General features: G+C 39.9%; 1 protein-coding gene across 1 annotated transcript in view; it reads left to right on the forward strand.

Moving 5' to 3' along the window:
• The window catches only part of col11a1b (collagen, type XI, alpha 1b), a 61,307-nt gene that overhangs the window by 39,556 nt on the left and 5,299 nt on the right, over positions 1–16,452 (forward strand). Inside the window, exons 31-54 of the mRNA XM_030775510.1 lie at positions 497–550; positions 2,217–2,270; positions 3,002–3,046; positions 3,139–3,192; positions 3,346–3,390; positions 3,569–3,622; positions 3,711–3,764; positions 4,050–4,103; positions 4,337–4,444; positions 4,649–4,738; positions 6,139–6,192; positions 8,400–8,507; positions 8,795–8,902; positions 9,531–9,584; positions 9,785–9,838; positions 11,222–11,329; positions 12,666–12,719; positions 12,846–12,899; positions 13,032–13,085; positions 13,270–13,323; positions 14,242–14,349; positions 14,472–14,525; positions 14,853–14,906; positions 15,059–15,112. Coding sequence (XP_030631370.1) covers positions 497–550; positions 2,217–2,270; positions 3,002–3,046; positions 3,139–3,192; positions 3,346–3,390; positions 3,569–3,622; positions 3,711–3,764; positions 4,050–4,103; positions 4,337–4,444; positions 4,649–4,738; positions 6,139–6,192; positions 8,400–8,507; positions 8,795–8,902; positions 9,531–9,584; positions 9,785–9,838; positions 11,222–11,329; positions 12,666–12,719; positions 12,846–12,899; positions 13,032–13,085; positions 13,270–13,323; positions 14,242–14,349; positions 14,472–14,525; positions 14,853–14,906; positions 15,059–15,112 — 1,584 coding nt within the window. The remainder of the gene's footprint in view (positions 1–496; positions 551–2,216; positions 2,271–3,001; positions 3,047–3,138; positions 3,193–3,345; positions 3,391–3,568; positions 3,623–3,710; positions 3,765–4,049; positions 4,104–4,336; positions 4,445–4,648; positions 4,739–6,138; positions 6,193–8,399; positions 8,508–8,794; positions 8,903–9,530; positions 9,585–9,784; positions 9,839–11,221; positions 11,330–12,665; positions 12,720–12,845; positions 12,900–13,031; positions 13,086–13,269; positions 13,324–14,241; positions 14,350–14,471; positions 14,526–14,852; positions 14,907–15,058; positions 15,113–16,452) is intronic.

Consider the following 16,452-nt stretch of genomic DNA (forward strand, 5'->3'; position numbering starts at 1 on the left):
GCAAACAGACAGGTGACATGCTGTAGAATGACAGACAGACAGGTGAACAGGTAGACAGGGAGACAGACAGAAGGACAAAATCAATGAAAGGTAATAAGGGAGTGAGGGATAAAGAAGAAAAGTAAATAGAAAACTATATGTGGGACAAGACAAATGAGTGATGCTATGATGGGGGAAGTAACGACAATAATTATAATATGGAAACCTCTTCATTCTTTATGCAATGTGCCATTGAACTGGGTTGACATATTGTACTGAACAGTGAGGTGGAGCTGAAGGGTTGTTGCTTTGTGGTGATTTAGATTGTCTTGCACAAGCTATTCACACTGAGTTCTGCAATAGTTTTATAGCTCGTTTATGAAGGTTCACTTTTATGTGTTTGTTTTGAAATATGTGAGACACTTTGAATAGATTTTATTGTTCATGAAACTTGGTATCATACATTGGAGGAAATAATTTGTCAAACTGAGCTCTCTGTGCATGTGTTCTGTTGTAGGGAAAACTTGGCGTTCCGGGTTTGCCAGGATACCCAGGAAGGCAAGGTCCAAAGGTATGAGAAAATTTCATTTTCTATAATTTATTAACCTCTCTATTGATACACTGTGCTTTAAAATGCTACAAATATTCAATTTTGTGGGTTCTTTGATTTTTATTTGCATTTGTTTGCATTTTCAAGACTGCAACTCACTAAGCCTAGATTTCAAACAAATGTGCACAGCGAAATGCATCTTACAAAATGTGGCAGTTACGCAGCGTCATTTATTGTACGCCATCGAGTGATGCTCCCGTGGACCAAGCATAAAGAGAAATTAGTTAGAGCATGCAAACCGTAATGCAGCCTCTCAGCCTCACAAAGAAACGACATATAGATCACAAAACTCATGTCGTATATATATTAAACACACAGACACACACACACAGACACACACACACACACACGCACACGCACATATCATGCTTTGTTGAATGTACAATATTGATATTACACTCTGTTTCTTGTTCAAATTGTGGATTTGCTCTACTGAATTTTGTTGACAGTTTCTCTCAGTATTATTACTGGAAGCTGAATTCTATCATAGTGGCTGCCTTATCACAGTTCTGCAATTTGCGCTGTTCCTGTATCTTTTGTCTGTTCAGTTTACCATGGCCGCAAAACTGAGAAATCAATTTAACACTGTACATTCAGTTGTTTGGTTGTTTCTGTTCTCTTATCCTGAAAAAAATTCAGCCCGAGTTCCTTTTTTTTCTGATAATGGATTTAACTGAAGGACCAAAAAAACCCTGAAAAATCCAACATTTCTTGGCAGGCTGTACCTGTGGTTTAGTCACATGTCCTGTGCTGTTAGCAAATTAGAACCAAGTTTCTATAATTCATGCATCATTTGTTTTGAAAAGAAAAAAAAAAGATCCTGATTCTAATCTAATACTGATTTGGAAAATCTTCAGTATGTCTTTCACATTAAGATATTTCTCCTTGTTTGAGGTTCTCCTTGAGCCAGAGCGTCAAACAACAAATCCCACATGTTGCAACACCCATAATAAACTTTAACAGATCTGAAATGGAGTATGCAGCTTTTTAAATCTTTCACTGCAGAGCAAAACTAAAGCACACTGGTATATACAGCATGTTTCCTTTTACCTACCCAGCGTTTATAGTCCTTTTTGTGATGTGTATTTGTGTAGTTGTTTGTTTGGTCTGCACCATTATCTCCTCCAGAGAGCCAAGCGGGGTTGCAAATTACTGATGTATATCCATTGTGAGATTGGGGGTCTTGTACTGATTGTGTTTCTTTTCTGCTGCTGGAATAATCTGACCTCCAATTTCATTTCCTGTCCTTGTGCTAACAAGCTTTTCCCTCCTCTGTTTACCCTTTACAAAAAAAAGGGGGGGGGGGGTGTTATTTTGAGCGTTTTTCCTGAATTAACATTTACATCAACAGCAATGAAACTTGTGTCATTATTTTTCAAGGCTTTATTGTTGCGCTCTCTCTCTCTCTCTCTCTCTCTCTCTCTCTCTCTCTCTCTCCCTGTCCATTTCTGGGGTTTTTTTGCTCATTTATCTAGAGATAGTTTTGTAGATAAATGAATGACTATGGATGTGAAGAATGACCCTCAGTATTTTCCTTCAGAATGTGTTTCTACATTAGAGAAACAAAGTGTCCATTGAAATAAAAGCCTTCACCTGAAACTCAACCTGATCATCTCTACATACGCAGGGTTCCTCTGGTTTCCCTGGATTCCCAGGAGCCAACGGAGAAAAGGGAGCAAGGGTAAGTGGTTTAACAGGGTGTTGTCTATAGAAGAACAATTTATTGCCCTATAAACAATCACAAGTGTGAGGAAGAGCATTTCTATCACAGGGTGGCAACCGTAGCCTCACGTTGCCCTGCTTTCAAGTACACAAGCAAAACGAGGTGGTGGAGCAAAAACAGGGTCAGGGTTGATGGGCCGGAACAGTCTAGAATGTCAGTGAGCATAGCATGTGTGTAGATTGAGGTCTCAAAGGTAATATCTATCTGCCAGACAGCTGGGCAGTCGCCCAATTACCCAGAGTTCCTGCAGATTGAAGGGAGGGAAGGTTTTGTAACCAGACAGGCCAGTATCTTCCTGCAAAATTAAGAGGAAGTTTTCGACCAAATGTGTCAAACAGACAGCTTCTTTAGAACCTCAAAGCGCTGCTAGGCATTCGCTTGTCACAATTCACTTTTATATTATTTTAGATGAAAGTACAAAAACCAATATTATATGCAAACAGCCCAAAGAGTCAGTCTGTGGTCTAATTCCCAGGTGCCTGAACACTAGCATAAATTACTTGGATTTGTCTGCAAGATTTTGCTATGCTTTAGCAATTAATTTTAGATGAATGTGATAAATAGATTCAAGCTGATATTATCCATTGTTATTCTAATGTTATTCACATACTTTTTTGTCTCAAAGTCCCATTAAGCTCCATTATGCTCAATATTAAACACCTTTTACTTGTTGATTTTTGCTTTAATAGGGTATTGCAGGCAAAGCAGGTCCCAGAGGGCAAAGAGGTCCAACGGTAGGTGGTAAATAAGCGATTTATCAGTTGGATTTTTTTTCTTGAAAACTGTAACATATCTGAATTGCTGATGTGCACTCACTCTTCCTCAGGGTCCACGTGGAGGAAGAGGAGCCAGAGGCCCGACAGGAAAACCAGGTGCAAAGGTCAGACATCAGTGGACACAGGAACATCTGCTCTTAGACATCTGTTCTCTTTGCTTTTTACACACAGGAAAGACAGTTATTACTTGAAAAGTTCTCACTCATGAAACATCCACTCTTTAAGTTTTGTCTTTGGTTTTTCCTCTCCTCCTACAGGGTACCTCAGGAAATGACGGCCCCCCTGGAGGGACAGGAGAGAGAGTGAGTAATTGCAGCATGTCTACATGTCTCTGAAAGCTCTTTTTTTTTTGAGAAATCACTTACCTGTAATTATAAGGGCTGACAAAAAGATAAACTCCATTATACCACATTCTTGGGTGAATATCAAGATTGTTGAAATATGCAATTAAGAGTTTTTGATGTTTTTTTTTTTACTTAGGGGCCTCAAGGACCTCAAGGACCAGTAGGATTCCCTGGACCTAAAGGCCCACCCGTAAGTAATTTTCTTTCATTTATAATCCACGTTTGGTTTAATTTGTCAATTGTTGTAATATGTAGTTATTCTATGTATGTCTTTCCAGGGACCACCAGGAAAGGATGGACTGCCTGGCCACCCAGGACAGCGGGGAGAGACAGTAAGAAACTGGGCCGCATGTCTGAGTGTTTATAATGTTTCCTTGTCCGGGTTTATCTCATTAGTATTTACCATACAATACTAATAGGATAAAGGTGTTCTTAGTTCTAAGTTAATCTTTAATAGGTTAATCTCCCTGCTTTAAATCAAACATCCAACAGATGAAAAAGACTATCATTCTCTCAGACAACTCTCTATGGTTTTAAAAAAGAAGTAATGGAGTGTTTTTGTCTTGTACTATCCTCAGAAAAATCTGTGAACATCATCATTTGTATTTCTCTTTTAGGGTTTTCAAGGAAAAACTGGCCCACCTGGCCCTGGAGGTGTTGTTGGTCCCCAGGTAAGTGAATAAACAGCACTTTACAGTAATGAAAAATCAGAGAAAACAAAATAAAATAATAAAAAATGATGGTTGCCCTGACAAATTCCTCCTTTAAGGGGCATTCATGTATCAATGGCAAACTAGGTAAAAAAATAAAATAAAATAAAATCTAGTGATTGCTCACTTCTAAATTTGTCAAGAGTTTCTGTTATGTGACAGCTTCATAACCAAAATGTTTCTTTATCTGAAAGGGATCCACCGGAGAGACAGGTCCTGTTGGTGAGAGAGGTCACCCTGGACCCCCTGGTCCCCCTGGAGAGCAAGGCCTTCCAGGAGCTGCAGGGAAAGAGGGTGGAAAGGTATTAATTAGCTGACTTTAATTACATTCACACTTAGGCTGTACAACAGTCAAATAGTCAAATTACTATGATCAGATAAATTAATGAAGGTGGTGTGAATAATATAATATCTAACAGTAGTAAGTTTACCAGATGGCGTCTGTGGTTTTGCTGCCGTGGGAGCAGAATGGTAAGTGACCCATGTGTGTTTTTGTCTCTTCTTAGGGTGACCCAGGACCTCAGGGTACTCCAGGGAAGGTGGGTCCTGCCGGACTGAGAGGTTTCCCAGGACAGAGGGGTCTTCCTGGTGCACTGGTAAGAAGTGACAAGAAGGAACATTTGCACACATATGATCTGTTCCATCAAACATCTGTTAACAGTCTGAACTCCTGCTGGTATTCCAAATGCTCACTCAAGCTTTTGTCCTAGGTACAGAGCATGGTCTTGCTCTATCATTTGAATCATACCAGAAGGCTAGGGCACAGTTTAACTCCTAGATACACTTTACACACTGAAATGTTGAATCTGAAATTAATTTCTTTGCTTTGAAAAATAATTCTTGTATATAGAATCAGAATCCCTAAAAGTCCATGAACTAACTACTTTTTATTATTCCTTTTTTTTAAAAAAAATACATATCTTTATTTTGCTTGCTAAATTTAATATTCTCATTCAGAACACCATATAGATTGCCTGCCCCCCCCCCCCCCACCCCACCCCTGCCGCTCTCTCTCTCTCTCTCTCTCATTCTTCTAAGTATGAGTGAGAAGCTAAGGGGTGATAAATAGGGGACAGTAAATACTCTCCTGTCCGCTGTAGCAGTTTGGCAGTGTTAGGGGATAATTCTATCATTCGGAATACAGTGTGGTTGCTGATGAATTTAGGCTTTAGGGATGCAGTTTGGCAGTTTTAGTGAACAGTGACCTTTGACTGAGTTCACAACAGGTCTATAAATGACTTATTGTGATAAAAGTTCCCCTCTGCTCCAGTTTCACAAATCTCAACATATGTGTCCACTTGACTCCGCAACAATGAGACTTCATATGTCGTCTTATACAAGAAGAATGTTATTTATGTAGTGTGTAGACTATCAGGTCAAACAATGGTTATGTTGTCTCTGTCTGAACAATGCTAGACTTAAAAACTTGTGTGAGTTAATGAGAGCAGCCTAATCTCTTGTGATATCAGATAACACTTGGTAAACAACTGCGAGAACTGTACTGAAAGCATCAGTGAGTCAGCACTGACTAATGTTAGCTATTGCAAATTTTACATAAGGCATAGTCGATACGAGTCCTTGGATATTCCCAATTTGTTATGACAAATTGCCCAAATTCTAACTTCACTAATCAATAATTTCTGTATACACTCCCTGGAGTGTCTCCCTGCTTATATATAACATGATTTATCAGAGGGATGGTTTGATGAACTTTGCACACAACAGACCCTGAAAAGCAGTGGCACACACAGACACTCAACCACACACACACGCGCATGCACTCACACACACACGCACACACACACACACACACACACACACACACACACACACACACACACACACACACAACATCTTAGAAGCTGCTTTGATGGATGAAATGGCTTTGCTGTTGTGTGTCTTTGTATGGGTTTTTCAAGCAGTGTGATTGAAACTTTCTCTCCCTCTCTCCTGCTCTCTCTCTCTCTCTCTCTCTCTCTCTCGCTCTCTCTTTCAGGGTCCAGCCGGCTTGAAGGGAGGCGAGGGTCCACAGGGTCCGCCTGGCCCCATTGTAAGTACCGTGTTGCCATGGTAACGGCAAGTGTCCACAGAGACAGCCATGCCTCAGGCATGCTCCTCTCGTTTAGGGAGCAGTCATGCTAATTCTGGGCACAGGACAGTCAGCAGGTGGTGAATATAATGACTGCTAATGCTGGAGCTGACAGACCTGGTGCAAGATAACCGCCACTATGATTGTAGTCTCTGAGTTAGCCAGAGAGTGGGCTTACAGCGCATGCCTAGACTCTAAGGTTTCTCCGTTTGTCTTTTCAAAATATGTATGGATAAGTTCATGTAACCAGCCACAGTGTGGTCTTTCTCAGAGCAGCTGATGGTAGTTACGGTTACGGGTAATTGTGGGGACAGTTAAGTTGTTTGTTCAAAAGACAGGCTGGTCAGAAGCTGGTTCCCTTCTGAGGGAATTATCCTGCTACCATGGTGACAGGCAAAACTCTCTGCATTTCCCTGATGTTGTACTTGGAGCTGCGTCTATGCTTAAAATAAACACCGTCTGCAGTACTTTGATGTCTATCTCTCAGTTCCAGCCACATAACATCATATTAGATTAATGTATAGTCATAATAGAACAATCTACTTCAAATCCAGTGAAGTTTCATCAGGGAGAAATTGAGAGGCTGGTTTCAGCCAGGCTAAAGAATTTGATATTGCATTGCGCTTAGTCAGAAGGACCTCTTCTAGAATCAACTACATGAGTCAGTTATAGGCCCAGGCAGTCAGCTTTTTGATCTTTTGACTAAATAGATTTCCTGTCAGCTGTCCATGCTTAGTCATCATCTCAAGTGTGCGAAATCAAAATATGTTTTTTTTTATTATTTTATTTATTTATTTATTTTTTGTAGAGAAAAAAAAATCAATGAGTCTAAGTGTTTTGCTAGAGGACTGTGTGTACCGCTGTTCCTTAGAAGTTGTGATATTGACTTAGAGAGATGTTTTATATCAGAGGTTATTTGAGTGCATCAATGAGAGAGACAGTAAGGTCTGATTGCATATCTGAGAGTACAACCCACATGATGTTGAGTTAGGAAGACATGTGTGAGCAGTCACTGAAAGTCACTTCTTTTGGTGAGATATTGAACATTGTGTGTGTATGTGGGTGTGTGTGTGTGTGTGTGTGTGTGTGTGTGTGTGTGTGCATGCGTTGTTTCCTTACATGTTAACATATATGAACAACTGTGTGCGTAAATAATTTGTGATAGTTAGAAGCAGCATGTTGCTAAGTGTTTTGTCCTTGTGCTTCTGCCCATGCATATATTCACTCTTCTCTATGAAAAGATATTTTTCTCTGTGAAAAAGCCCACTATGGAACAGATTCTATATCCTTCTATGCACAAGACGCTCATTTTTTTTAAAGTGAGATCTCGACATGTCACAAAATAGATTGTCTTTGGAGAGGATTAACTGCGATGTTAGTGTTGAATATGGAGTGCATTAGCTTTGGCTGTCTGCTGAGTTCGGTGAACTTGAACCCGGTTGCAATGCTACCGGTGGGTAAATGTGGCAGCCTTCATTCTGCATTTGTAAAGGCCATTGGGTTTGCTCGAGTAAGCACTGTGTAAAGCTGCCCTCTGAGAGCCCCCCTTTGTGCTAATCTTTCATTAGATAGAATCCAACTGGAATCTTAATGGACTATTCTGGGTGATGAGAGTGTTTTACATTGGTTTTGAATGTGAAAGGTGTCCCACATAATCGCTGGTGCATCACACAAGCTGCGTATACTGATGCGTTGTGATAAAATGCTTACCTTAGAGAGAGGATAATTCATGCTGTGCATCACATACGAAAGGGTTTTTTTTTGTTTTGTTTTGTTTTGTTTTGTTTTTTTTCCACACAAAAAAGATCTGCCTTTACGTTTGCGTGTAAACACTTTATCCTTCACTTGCCCCAACCAAACATCAGCAAGTAAAAATCATGAAAAACACACAGATTGTAATCAACACTGGGGCACCTGTCAGACGAAGTCATATTTTTATCGTAGATCCAAGAGTAGTTTTCTTCTGCCGGCCTGCTGAGATTTTGCTACATGTCTAAACTCAAACACTGTTTTATTATTGATAAGTCATAAACATCAAAGCAAGAGGCAAACCTGCTGTTTCTATCTGGCCTGTAGTGACTTTTCCTCAGCTGGTAGTCGAATACAATGATAGAATGCCATGGTGGAAAGTTATTAATGTCCTTTTGTCTTTGTTGTCTCTGCTGTAGGGGTCACCAGGAGAGAGAGGAGCCGCAGGACCTGGGGGACCCATAGGTCTGACAGGACGCACTGGACCACAAGGTCCTCCTGGTCCAGCTGGAGAGAAAGGAGCTCCAGTGAGTGATTTTGTGATGATACAAATGTTTACCCAATGCAAGAAAATATGAATCATGGAAATGTGTCACTTGTCACATGTACTCTTACAAAAAAAAAAAAAATGCACAAAGAATAAGAAAGACAAGGAGTGTGGTTTAACCACAGACATGAGATCTTGTTGGTCTCTATTCGGGAAGATTCAGGAATGACGAGAACAGTTAAACAAACGGGGATAGACTGAAAGAGTGTTTTTGTTTATCTGGTGGCTTTGAACCTAGTTTCTCTCTCTCCCTCTCTCATTGCACAGGGTGAGAAAGGCCCTCAGGGTCCAGCTGGTCGTGATGGAATCCAAGGCCCGGTGGGTCTACCCGGCTCTGCAGGACCTCAAGGTCCACCTGGAGAGGATGGTGATAAGGTATGCTCCTTCCATCTGTGCTCCAGTCCAGTCAGTTTTGTTATCAACCTCCGATTCTTCTCCACAAAACCGGTCTGTCTTACAGTGGGACTGCACCATTATCAATCACAATTGTAACTTTCGACTTGAGCCATGTGACTACAGACGCACACTCCCTGCCTTATCTATCATCATAACCACACATGACAGAAAAAGTCATTAACAGCTTTAGGTGATGAAACTACGGTGAATGCACACAGTCGCTGCAGTAAACAAACTCACTTCCTTCAGCCTCAGGCTGAAGAACTTCAAGGCTTTTAATGCGTTCTAGAATATATTATCACTTTTTTAAGTATAAAGAAATTTTTTTTTTTTTTTTAGATCCATGCCACGTTTCGTTCTTCACTCATGTCAATGTTACTGCCAATGGCAGGGGTGAAGAGCAAGTAATCAATTAATTACAAACACACCCCAAAGTCTTAGTTGTGCAAACCAATTAAGATCTTCTCAATGATATGTACCATGCAATCGTGGTAAGGGTGACATTTAGAACTCTTTTATTCCAGTTGGCAGTCATGGAAGAAGTTGGGAAAAGTAGGTCAGAGGAGCATGTTTTTTGACCTGTTTTCTTCATTTTCCATTTTTAAAGGGAGAAGTTGGTGAGCCAGGTCAAAAGGGAAGCAAAGGAGACAAGGGAGAGCAGGTGAGAAACATTTCACTTGTCTTTAGTCCATGTAAAGGTCCACCATGCCCTTTATTCCACTTTATCTTTAGATGTACATACTCTTCAGCAGAATGTTTCTGTTGAATTTTTTCTTATTTGTGGAAGCTCAGTGAATGCTCATTTAAATTGTATACACATGTGAACACTTGGCTATCTGTCCTTTCTTTGGTATCCATCAGGGTCCTCCAGGTCCTGCAGGGCTGCAGGGTGTAGTTGGCGCTCCAGGTCCAGCTGTGAGTGTGTTTTTGATTTTTTGGTTTTCATCCTTAAAAGAGTGTCTGTTTCTCTTTCTCTCTCTCCCCCCCCTCTCTCTTTCTCTGTCTCTCTCTCTCTCTTTCTCTCTCTCTCTCTCTCCCTCTATCTATCTCTTTCCTCTCTGTTCTGTTCCTAATGTCATGCATCTTCACTTGTTACAGTCAGACCTCACACTGAGTGTGAAAAAGGACAGATCTCTGCTTTTTTACATTCTTGCAGTGGCCACACAGTGTCTCAGCTTTGAAGACTAAGCCTTCTAAAGTCCTTTGACTGTTTGAATATGCCCTAGCACACCATCCAGGGTGATAAACTGACTTTGTATGCGTGTGTGTGAGTGCGTGCGTGTGCGTGTGCATGTATCCATGTTTGTGTGACCAGGGCCAAGTGGCATTTGAAGGTTGAACATTTAAGTGTCTAAGTTCCTTCTCTTATCTTGATGCATCTTGTTAATGAGTCTTTGCTTAAGGCTCCTAATTGCTCTTATTCTGTCCAACTCGGGATCCGTTCGGTTCCTGCGCTAGGGATGCAGCATGTCAGTTTTCTCTAGGGACCAACTCAAAAAAAAAAACAAGCCTAAAAAAAAAAAATTGTAATGTTTTAATAAGGATGGAAGCTTATGCTGTGTATAAATTTATAAATGATTTATTTTTTGAATGCTACTCCTTGACACTGGATAGACCTACATTGTTGAAGGACTTTAGTAACAACACAAGTTGTGGCTAGGCAAAAGTGTTTTGCTTTATCTTACTTTTATCTAATATTAGAAGGGACATGAGGATACATTTATCATTATATCCCTTTTAATATATCAATGCTTCTCCTGACTGCATCTCAATACTGCTCATTTTTCTTAGGGTTGATTTTTCTTACACTGTCTTTCAGTCTCTCGCTCATGATCCAAAAGGATGACCCCTTACAGAAAGCAGATGTCAAAGACAGTAGCGTTACTACCCCCTTGGTTCTTTAATGCTCTATTATTCAGGAGTTGTTTGAACTGGGAAGTGATTGTTTGTCAGCACTTCGCCTCCTCCTCTCCTCATTCCCGCCCCACAGCCCCAGAGGAGCATGCTGTGTCAGAGATTAAGTCAGCAAATATTACCTTGCACTTTTCTCCCGGGTGTCCTATAGATAAACAAACATTCTACTGCTATCCTCTAAAACATTACACTTTGTAGTCTAATGGAATAACACTGTATATAGTCCCTAATTATGTTTATACAGGAGAACGTGCAATCACAATGTCAACCCATTGACTTATGCAGCGTTAATTTAAATTCCGTTAGTTTCCAGTCTTCTGTAGGCCTTTTGTATGTGTTTGACTGGAGTGTGTGTGACCTCTCTCCTTGGTCTTTCACGCTCAGGGGAGTGATGGCGAACCGGGACCCAGAGGTCAGCAGGGCATGTTTGGCCAAAAAGGAGATGAGGGATCCCGAGGTTTCCCGGGTTTGCCGGGTCCGATTGGACTGCAGGTAAACTGCACAAACATATCCACCAGCACACTTTATAGAACAATATTACCAGACATTAAACATCAGTTGAGACAAAATGGTATTTAAAAAGGTAGGGTTACACAATTAAAGCTTTACAAGCTTAAAGCTAATATTCAGTGTCAAAGGATTCAAAACATGACACACATCCATGACTACAAATTGAGAGGCAGAGGCATCAGTTAAAGATATTCAGCTGCTGAGTTCATACAAGCGTGTCAGAGACTAACAGACCAATATCACACTCACTAGAGTCAGTTTGCCAGTAACTGGCAGTGGATAATGTGAAAATGAATTTCAAATGAGGATGAGGGCAGGCTACACTAAGGAGCAAGATCACCAAGTCGGGCATGCCAATTGATTTTTAATCTGGCGGAATGTGCTTTGCTCTGACTGCACTAATTGTTTTCGCTGAGCTCCAGTTCGTTAGGTGGCTCAGTCACTGAAATGTCACCATTCCCTCCCAAAGATCTTTTTCCACACTAATGGCTTTTCATTTAAATAAATTAACAACTTTATTTGGGATTCTCTTTAAAAAGTTTGTAAATGACCTTCAGTTAAGTTCCAAATGGACAACAATGGAAAAATGGGAGCACTTCTGAGAATTCACAATGATTACCAGGTGGCTTTATTCTATTATTGCATTTTTTTTTTTTTCTTTCACTGGCTTCCCAGTTGTAGGAAAAATCGTGGGCAGCAGAAGCTATGCCTGAAAAGCTGTTTGATCAAAACAAGCATATTAATTTCCATGATGGGCACATTGATGAATCTGTCAGTTAGTCTTGTGCCATGCTTATCATCACAAATGGATTTAGTCACACTCACTTACATCACAAAATGATGTGGTCGGCCAGTGTTCATTACACTTTTGTTTCACATTATCGTAATGACATGAGAGACCTTGAACACACACATACACACACACACACACACTCATGCACACATGCATGCATGCATTCAAATGTGTGAATGAAAACACACAAACTATCTCCCTCTATTGTTTAAATGGATTGCTAATTGCCTAAGTGTTTTGAGGGTAAATTGTGTGCTTTGTCACTCAATGGTGTAGTGTTTTCAAAGCCATGAAACTACTGTAATTCTGATTATCAGGCCGTTGTTTGTTCTAGTGTAGATATGTTGTGCATTCATTCTTTAATCTGCATCATTCTGGAAGGTCTAAAAATATAATGTTGACTTGAGTGTAAATTTGACTACAGTGTAGTCAGAACGAAAGAAATTCACACACCAGCCATTCAGATTAGTACCGATTAATGTTTATCTTTTTGAAGTGTGTGAGAGATTTTGTTTTAATCCTTAGGGATTACCTGGACCTCCAGGTGAGAAGGGTGAGAATGGTGATGTCGGACCAATGGTGAGTTCATCAGTCCCTATTTTAATTTTAGTTTCCAGTTCATGCTTTGCTCTTGAATGTAAATAGTATGCTGTCCATCAAACTCCTGTGTCATCTCAGTCTCTATCCCACTGTGTTTGTTAACAGGGTCCCCCTGGTCCTCCTGGCCCAAGGGGACCTCAGGGTCCCAGTGGAGCTGATGTGAGTACCGGGGCTTTTTTCTTTGACAAACATGTCAATCTGAAAATGCTGGTAACACGGCAATGTTGTTACTGTAGTTATTGTTTTAAATGTTCTTGTCATGTTTGACAATTGTTGTGTATTTGCTCCCAGGGAGCACCAGGTCCTCCTGGTGGTATTGGTGCCATGGGTGGCAATGGTGAGAAGGTAAGAATTTTGACTTTAGGGCTGCACACTAGAAAAATTACACTAATGGGACCTGTTTTCTTCTTTGTTTATGTTGTTGTTGTTGTTGTTGTTGATTATCAACCCCCAGGGCAAGGCATTGATTACATGCTAGAATTAGACTTTGGTGTTTCCATGGTAACAAAACTAATATTGTTTTTAACAGGGTGAAACCGGTGAAGCTGGCAACCCTGGACCACCAGGAGAGCCTGGAACAGGGGTTAGTACATACGTGTGTGTGTGTGTGAATGTGTATTGTAGGGAACATGCGTGTATCCCAATATCAGTATCCAAATATAAGAGGACATGTGTTGATAAAGAAAGAGAGAGAGAGAGAGAGAGAGAGAGAGTATTAGAATAGGAGTAAGAAAGAAAAAAGGAAAGAATAAGAGCAAAAGACAAAAATCAGAATAAAGAATAAGCAAGAGCGAAGAGAAAAAAATAGGAATGAGATCAAAACGATGGTTATATAGCTGTCCAGAGATCCTCCACTTCATACCTGACATCCAGTGCTCACACTCACAAGGTTTCTTGAGTGCCAACATGTCTACATAAAGAGAAACTATGGCAAAGGCAACAGATAAGGAGAGAAAGAGAGCAAAGGCAATCATAGCTATAGAGGTCAGTGTGGTCTTCTTCACAGATCCCAACTCTTTACCATTTGGACACTGGGCCTTTGGAAGGGGCATTCCTAAAAGAAAATTAGAGCAAAAGGCACAGAGTATGCAATTATTTTGAATGTAATAATTAAACAAAATGTATCTAAAGTATACTTCTAATGATTAGAAGAACTATTAGTATGATACGGGATAAATATGGATTAATAAAAAAATTGATTTGAGACAGAACCACATAAGATGAATGGGTTTTTATTAAGCAAAGACTCAAAATAATGATAAGAAGAGGTGAAATCAATCCTTTTAGTACACACACACACACACACACACATTTGTATATAAATATATAAAATGTATATATTTATATGTATATTTAAGTGTGTGTGTGTGTGTGTGTGTGTGTGAGTGTGGGTGGGTAGCTTTTTATCAGCACTGTAACATGTCCAGTGCATGAACCTTGAGTTTAGCTCCTAGCTACCCTGATTTCTCAGCAGGATATTGATGTCTGCTCTATCTTTCAGGGTCCCAGAGGCGAGGTAGGAGAGAAAGGAGAGACTGGCCCACCTGGAGCTGCTGGACCTCCTGGTGCTAGAGGACCTCCTGGAGACGACGGCCCTAAAGGCAACCCAGTAAGTCAGTCTGGCAACTGACTGACAATGAGGGAACCATCTCATCATTTAGGACTTAACAGTTGTGTGTTCTAATGTTATGAGTTCTTATTTGTAACCACACTTTTGTTTAACCCCATTAGGGTCCTATTGGCTTTCCTGGAGACCCAGGTCCACCTGGTGAGCCTGGTGTTGGTGTAAGTCCACTAAAAAATACGGAAATTTTCTTAATCCAGTGTCATTTGTTCCATGCGAGTAGCAAGCACATTAACATTATTTCAGTGTTTCACTGTTTCACTTAAAATATTTTTTATTGTGAAATATCAGTCCATTGTAGAACAGCTACCCCAGTTAAAATTATGAAAAGATATGTTGCTAAACGGGTAAAAATGCAATGTATACATGTATACATATATGTGCTACATATAAATTTAGTATTAGGTTTATGCTTATATAAGATATAGTCAATGGAAGATGAACAAATTTTGAAATGAGTGTGAATTCATTTGTATTGTTTTGTTCAGGGACTTGATGGCTTACCTGGTGATAAGGGTGATGATGGAGAGTCTGGTCAACCTGTGAGTTCACCCAGTTTCTTCATTAAGTGATTTTTTACATGCTAGTTGAAATGTCCTAATTTGTCATCCATGCTGTCGGGCATGAAGGTAATGCCATATTTGCTTGAAAAATTTGGTCAGCATAGTGACTGTCCATTACATGTGTGCTTCAGGGTCCACCTGGTCCATCTGGAGAAGCTGGTCCTCCAGGACCACCTGGAAAGAGGGTGAGTAGCCCAGAGAGAATATTTGAGTTAGTAGCATGTTAATTGGCTTCAGTGTTTACATTTATGGCAGTATGCCAATTATGCTAAGGACTGTGTTTTCTTCTAAAACCAGGTTTCAGAGATCCCTGAATTTTTAAACTGCTCTGAACTTTCTCTGTAAAGAAAAAAAGTATACCTTGCTCTGTCACAGTGTGATCCTGCTTTGCTGTTAAATCTCTGTATAAAACTAAAAACAACCGCTAAAATCACGGTCTCCACAAACCCATTTATATTGGTCAAGTGGAGCTCTACTCAGACTGACGTTTAGAGATAGTTTCTTAATAGAATATTGACCCACCATGTTTGAATGACACCTACGTGAAAGCTGTGTGATTGCCAGCACCAGAAAGGAAATGAAGTTGTCATTTTCAGCGCCAGTGCCCAGGGTCCACATTCAGAATACATTGCTCAGAATACATTATTCCCACTGAATAACATCGCTTCTTTACTACCTGCGCTGTTCTTAAACGTGGCCTTTCATGGTTTTTGATGAATTTTTTTTCCCAGAACGGTGAATGAAGATTTGCTCACAGAAGTTTGTTGAATATTTGCTCACAGAAGTTGAAGAAAATTTTAATTTACCATTTTCCAAATTTTTTTGGATTGGTATTATGATTCATTTAGGGTCTGATTGAAGTGTATATCTTTGTTCATGTTTAGGTTACACATGGATGTGTTTAATTACTTAATTACATCTTGTGGGTCAAAATAGGGAATTTTTGTGTAAAAGACATTTAAACTTAGACATCTCACGTCAGAATGTCAACCAAAAGGCACAAAATATTAATAATACAAAACAGATTCAAAGTGAATGGATTAAAGCATTTCACACATGGATATATGATGGTTCTTTGATTGGTAAATATTAAATCCAGCATATCAGGAGGTCCACAGCCTAGCAGAGGAAATATTGTGGACCTTGTTATGTCCAACTGCTTCAGATAAAGCCTCTGGCAGGGCTCCGCTTAAACTGATTCACTGTCACTTTTCCCCCTAATTCTAATATTTACACATATTTCACAGATTAGAAGCACAAGCATCTGTGCTCTCTAAGCTTTTGTGTCAATGCTAACTGAAAATATAGCAACACTGAGTGGTCCTCTAAGCTACTAGTTTATTACAATAATGAGGTTAAACGTGCTCACAAATGGCAGCTATCACTCACACAATAATCTTTTTTTTTTTTTTTTGGCTATTAGATTACCATAGCAGATGAGTTAATTACAAGCCATTTATTTGTTTGTTTGTTGTAATTACAGAGAAGGTACCGAAGAGTATTGAGAAATCAGTGATCTTTTCCT

The sequence above is a fragment of the Chanos chanos genome, chromosome 5 (genome assembly GCF_902362185.1).
Source record: "Chanos chanos chromosome 5, fChaCha1.1, whole genome shotgun sequence".
Classification (NCBI taxonomy): Eukaryota; Metazoa; Chordata; class Actinopteri; order Gonorynchiformes; family Chanidae; genus Chanos; species Chanos chanos.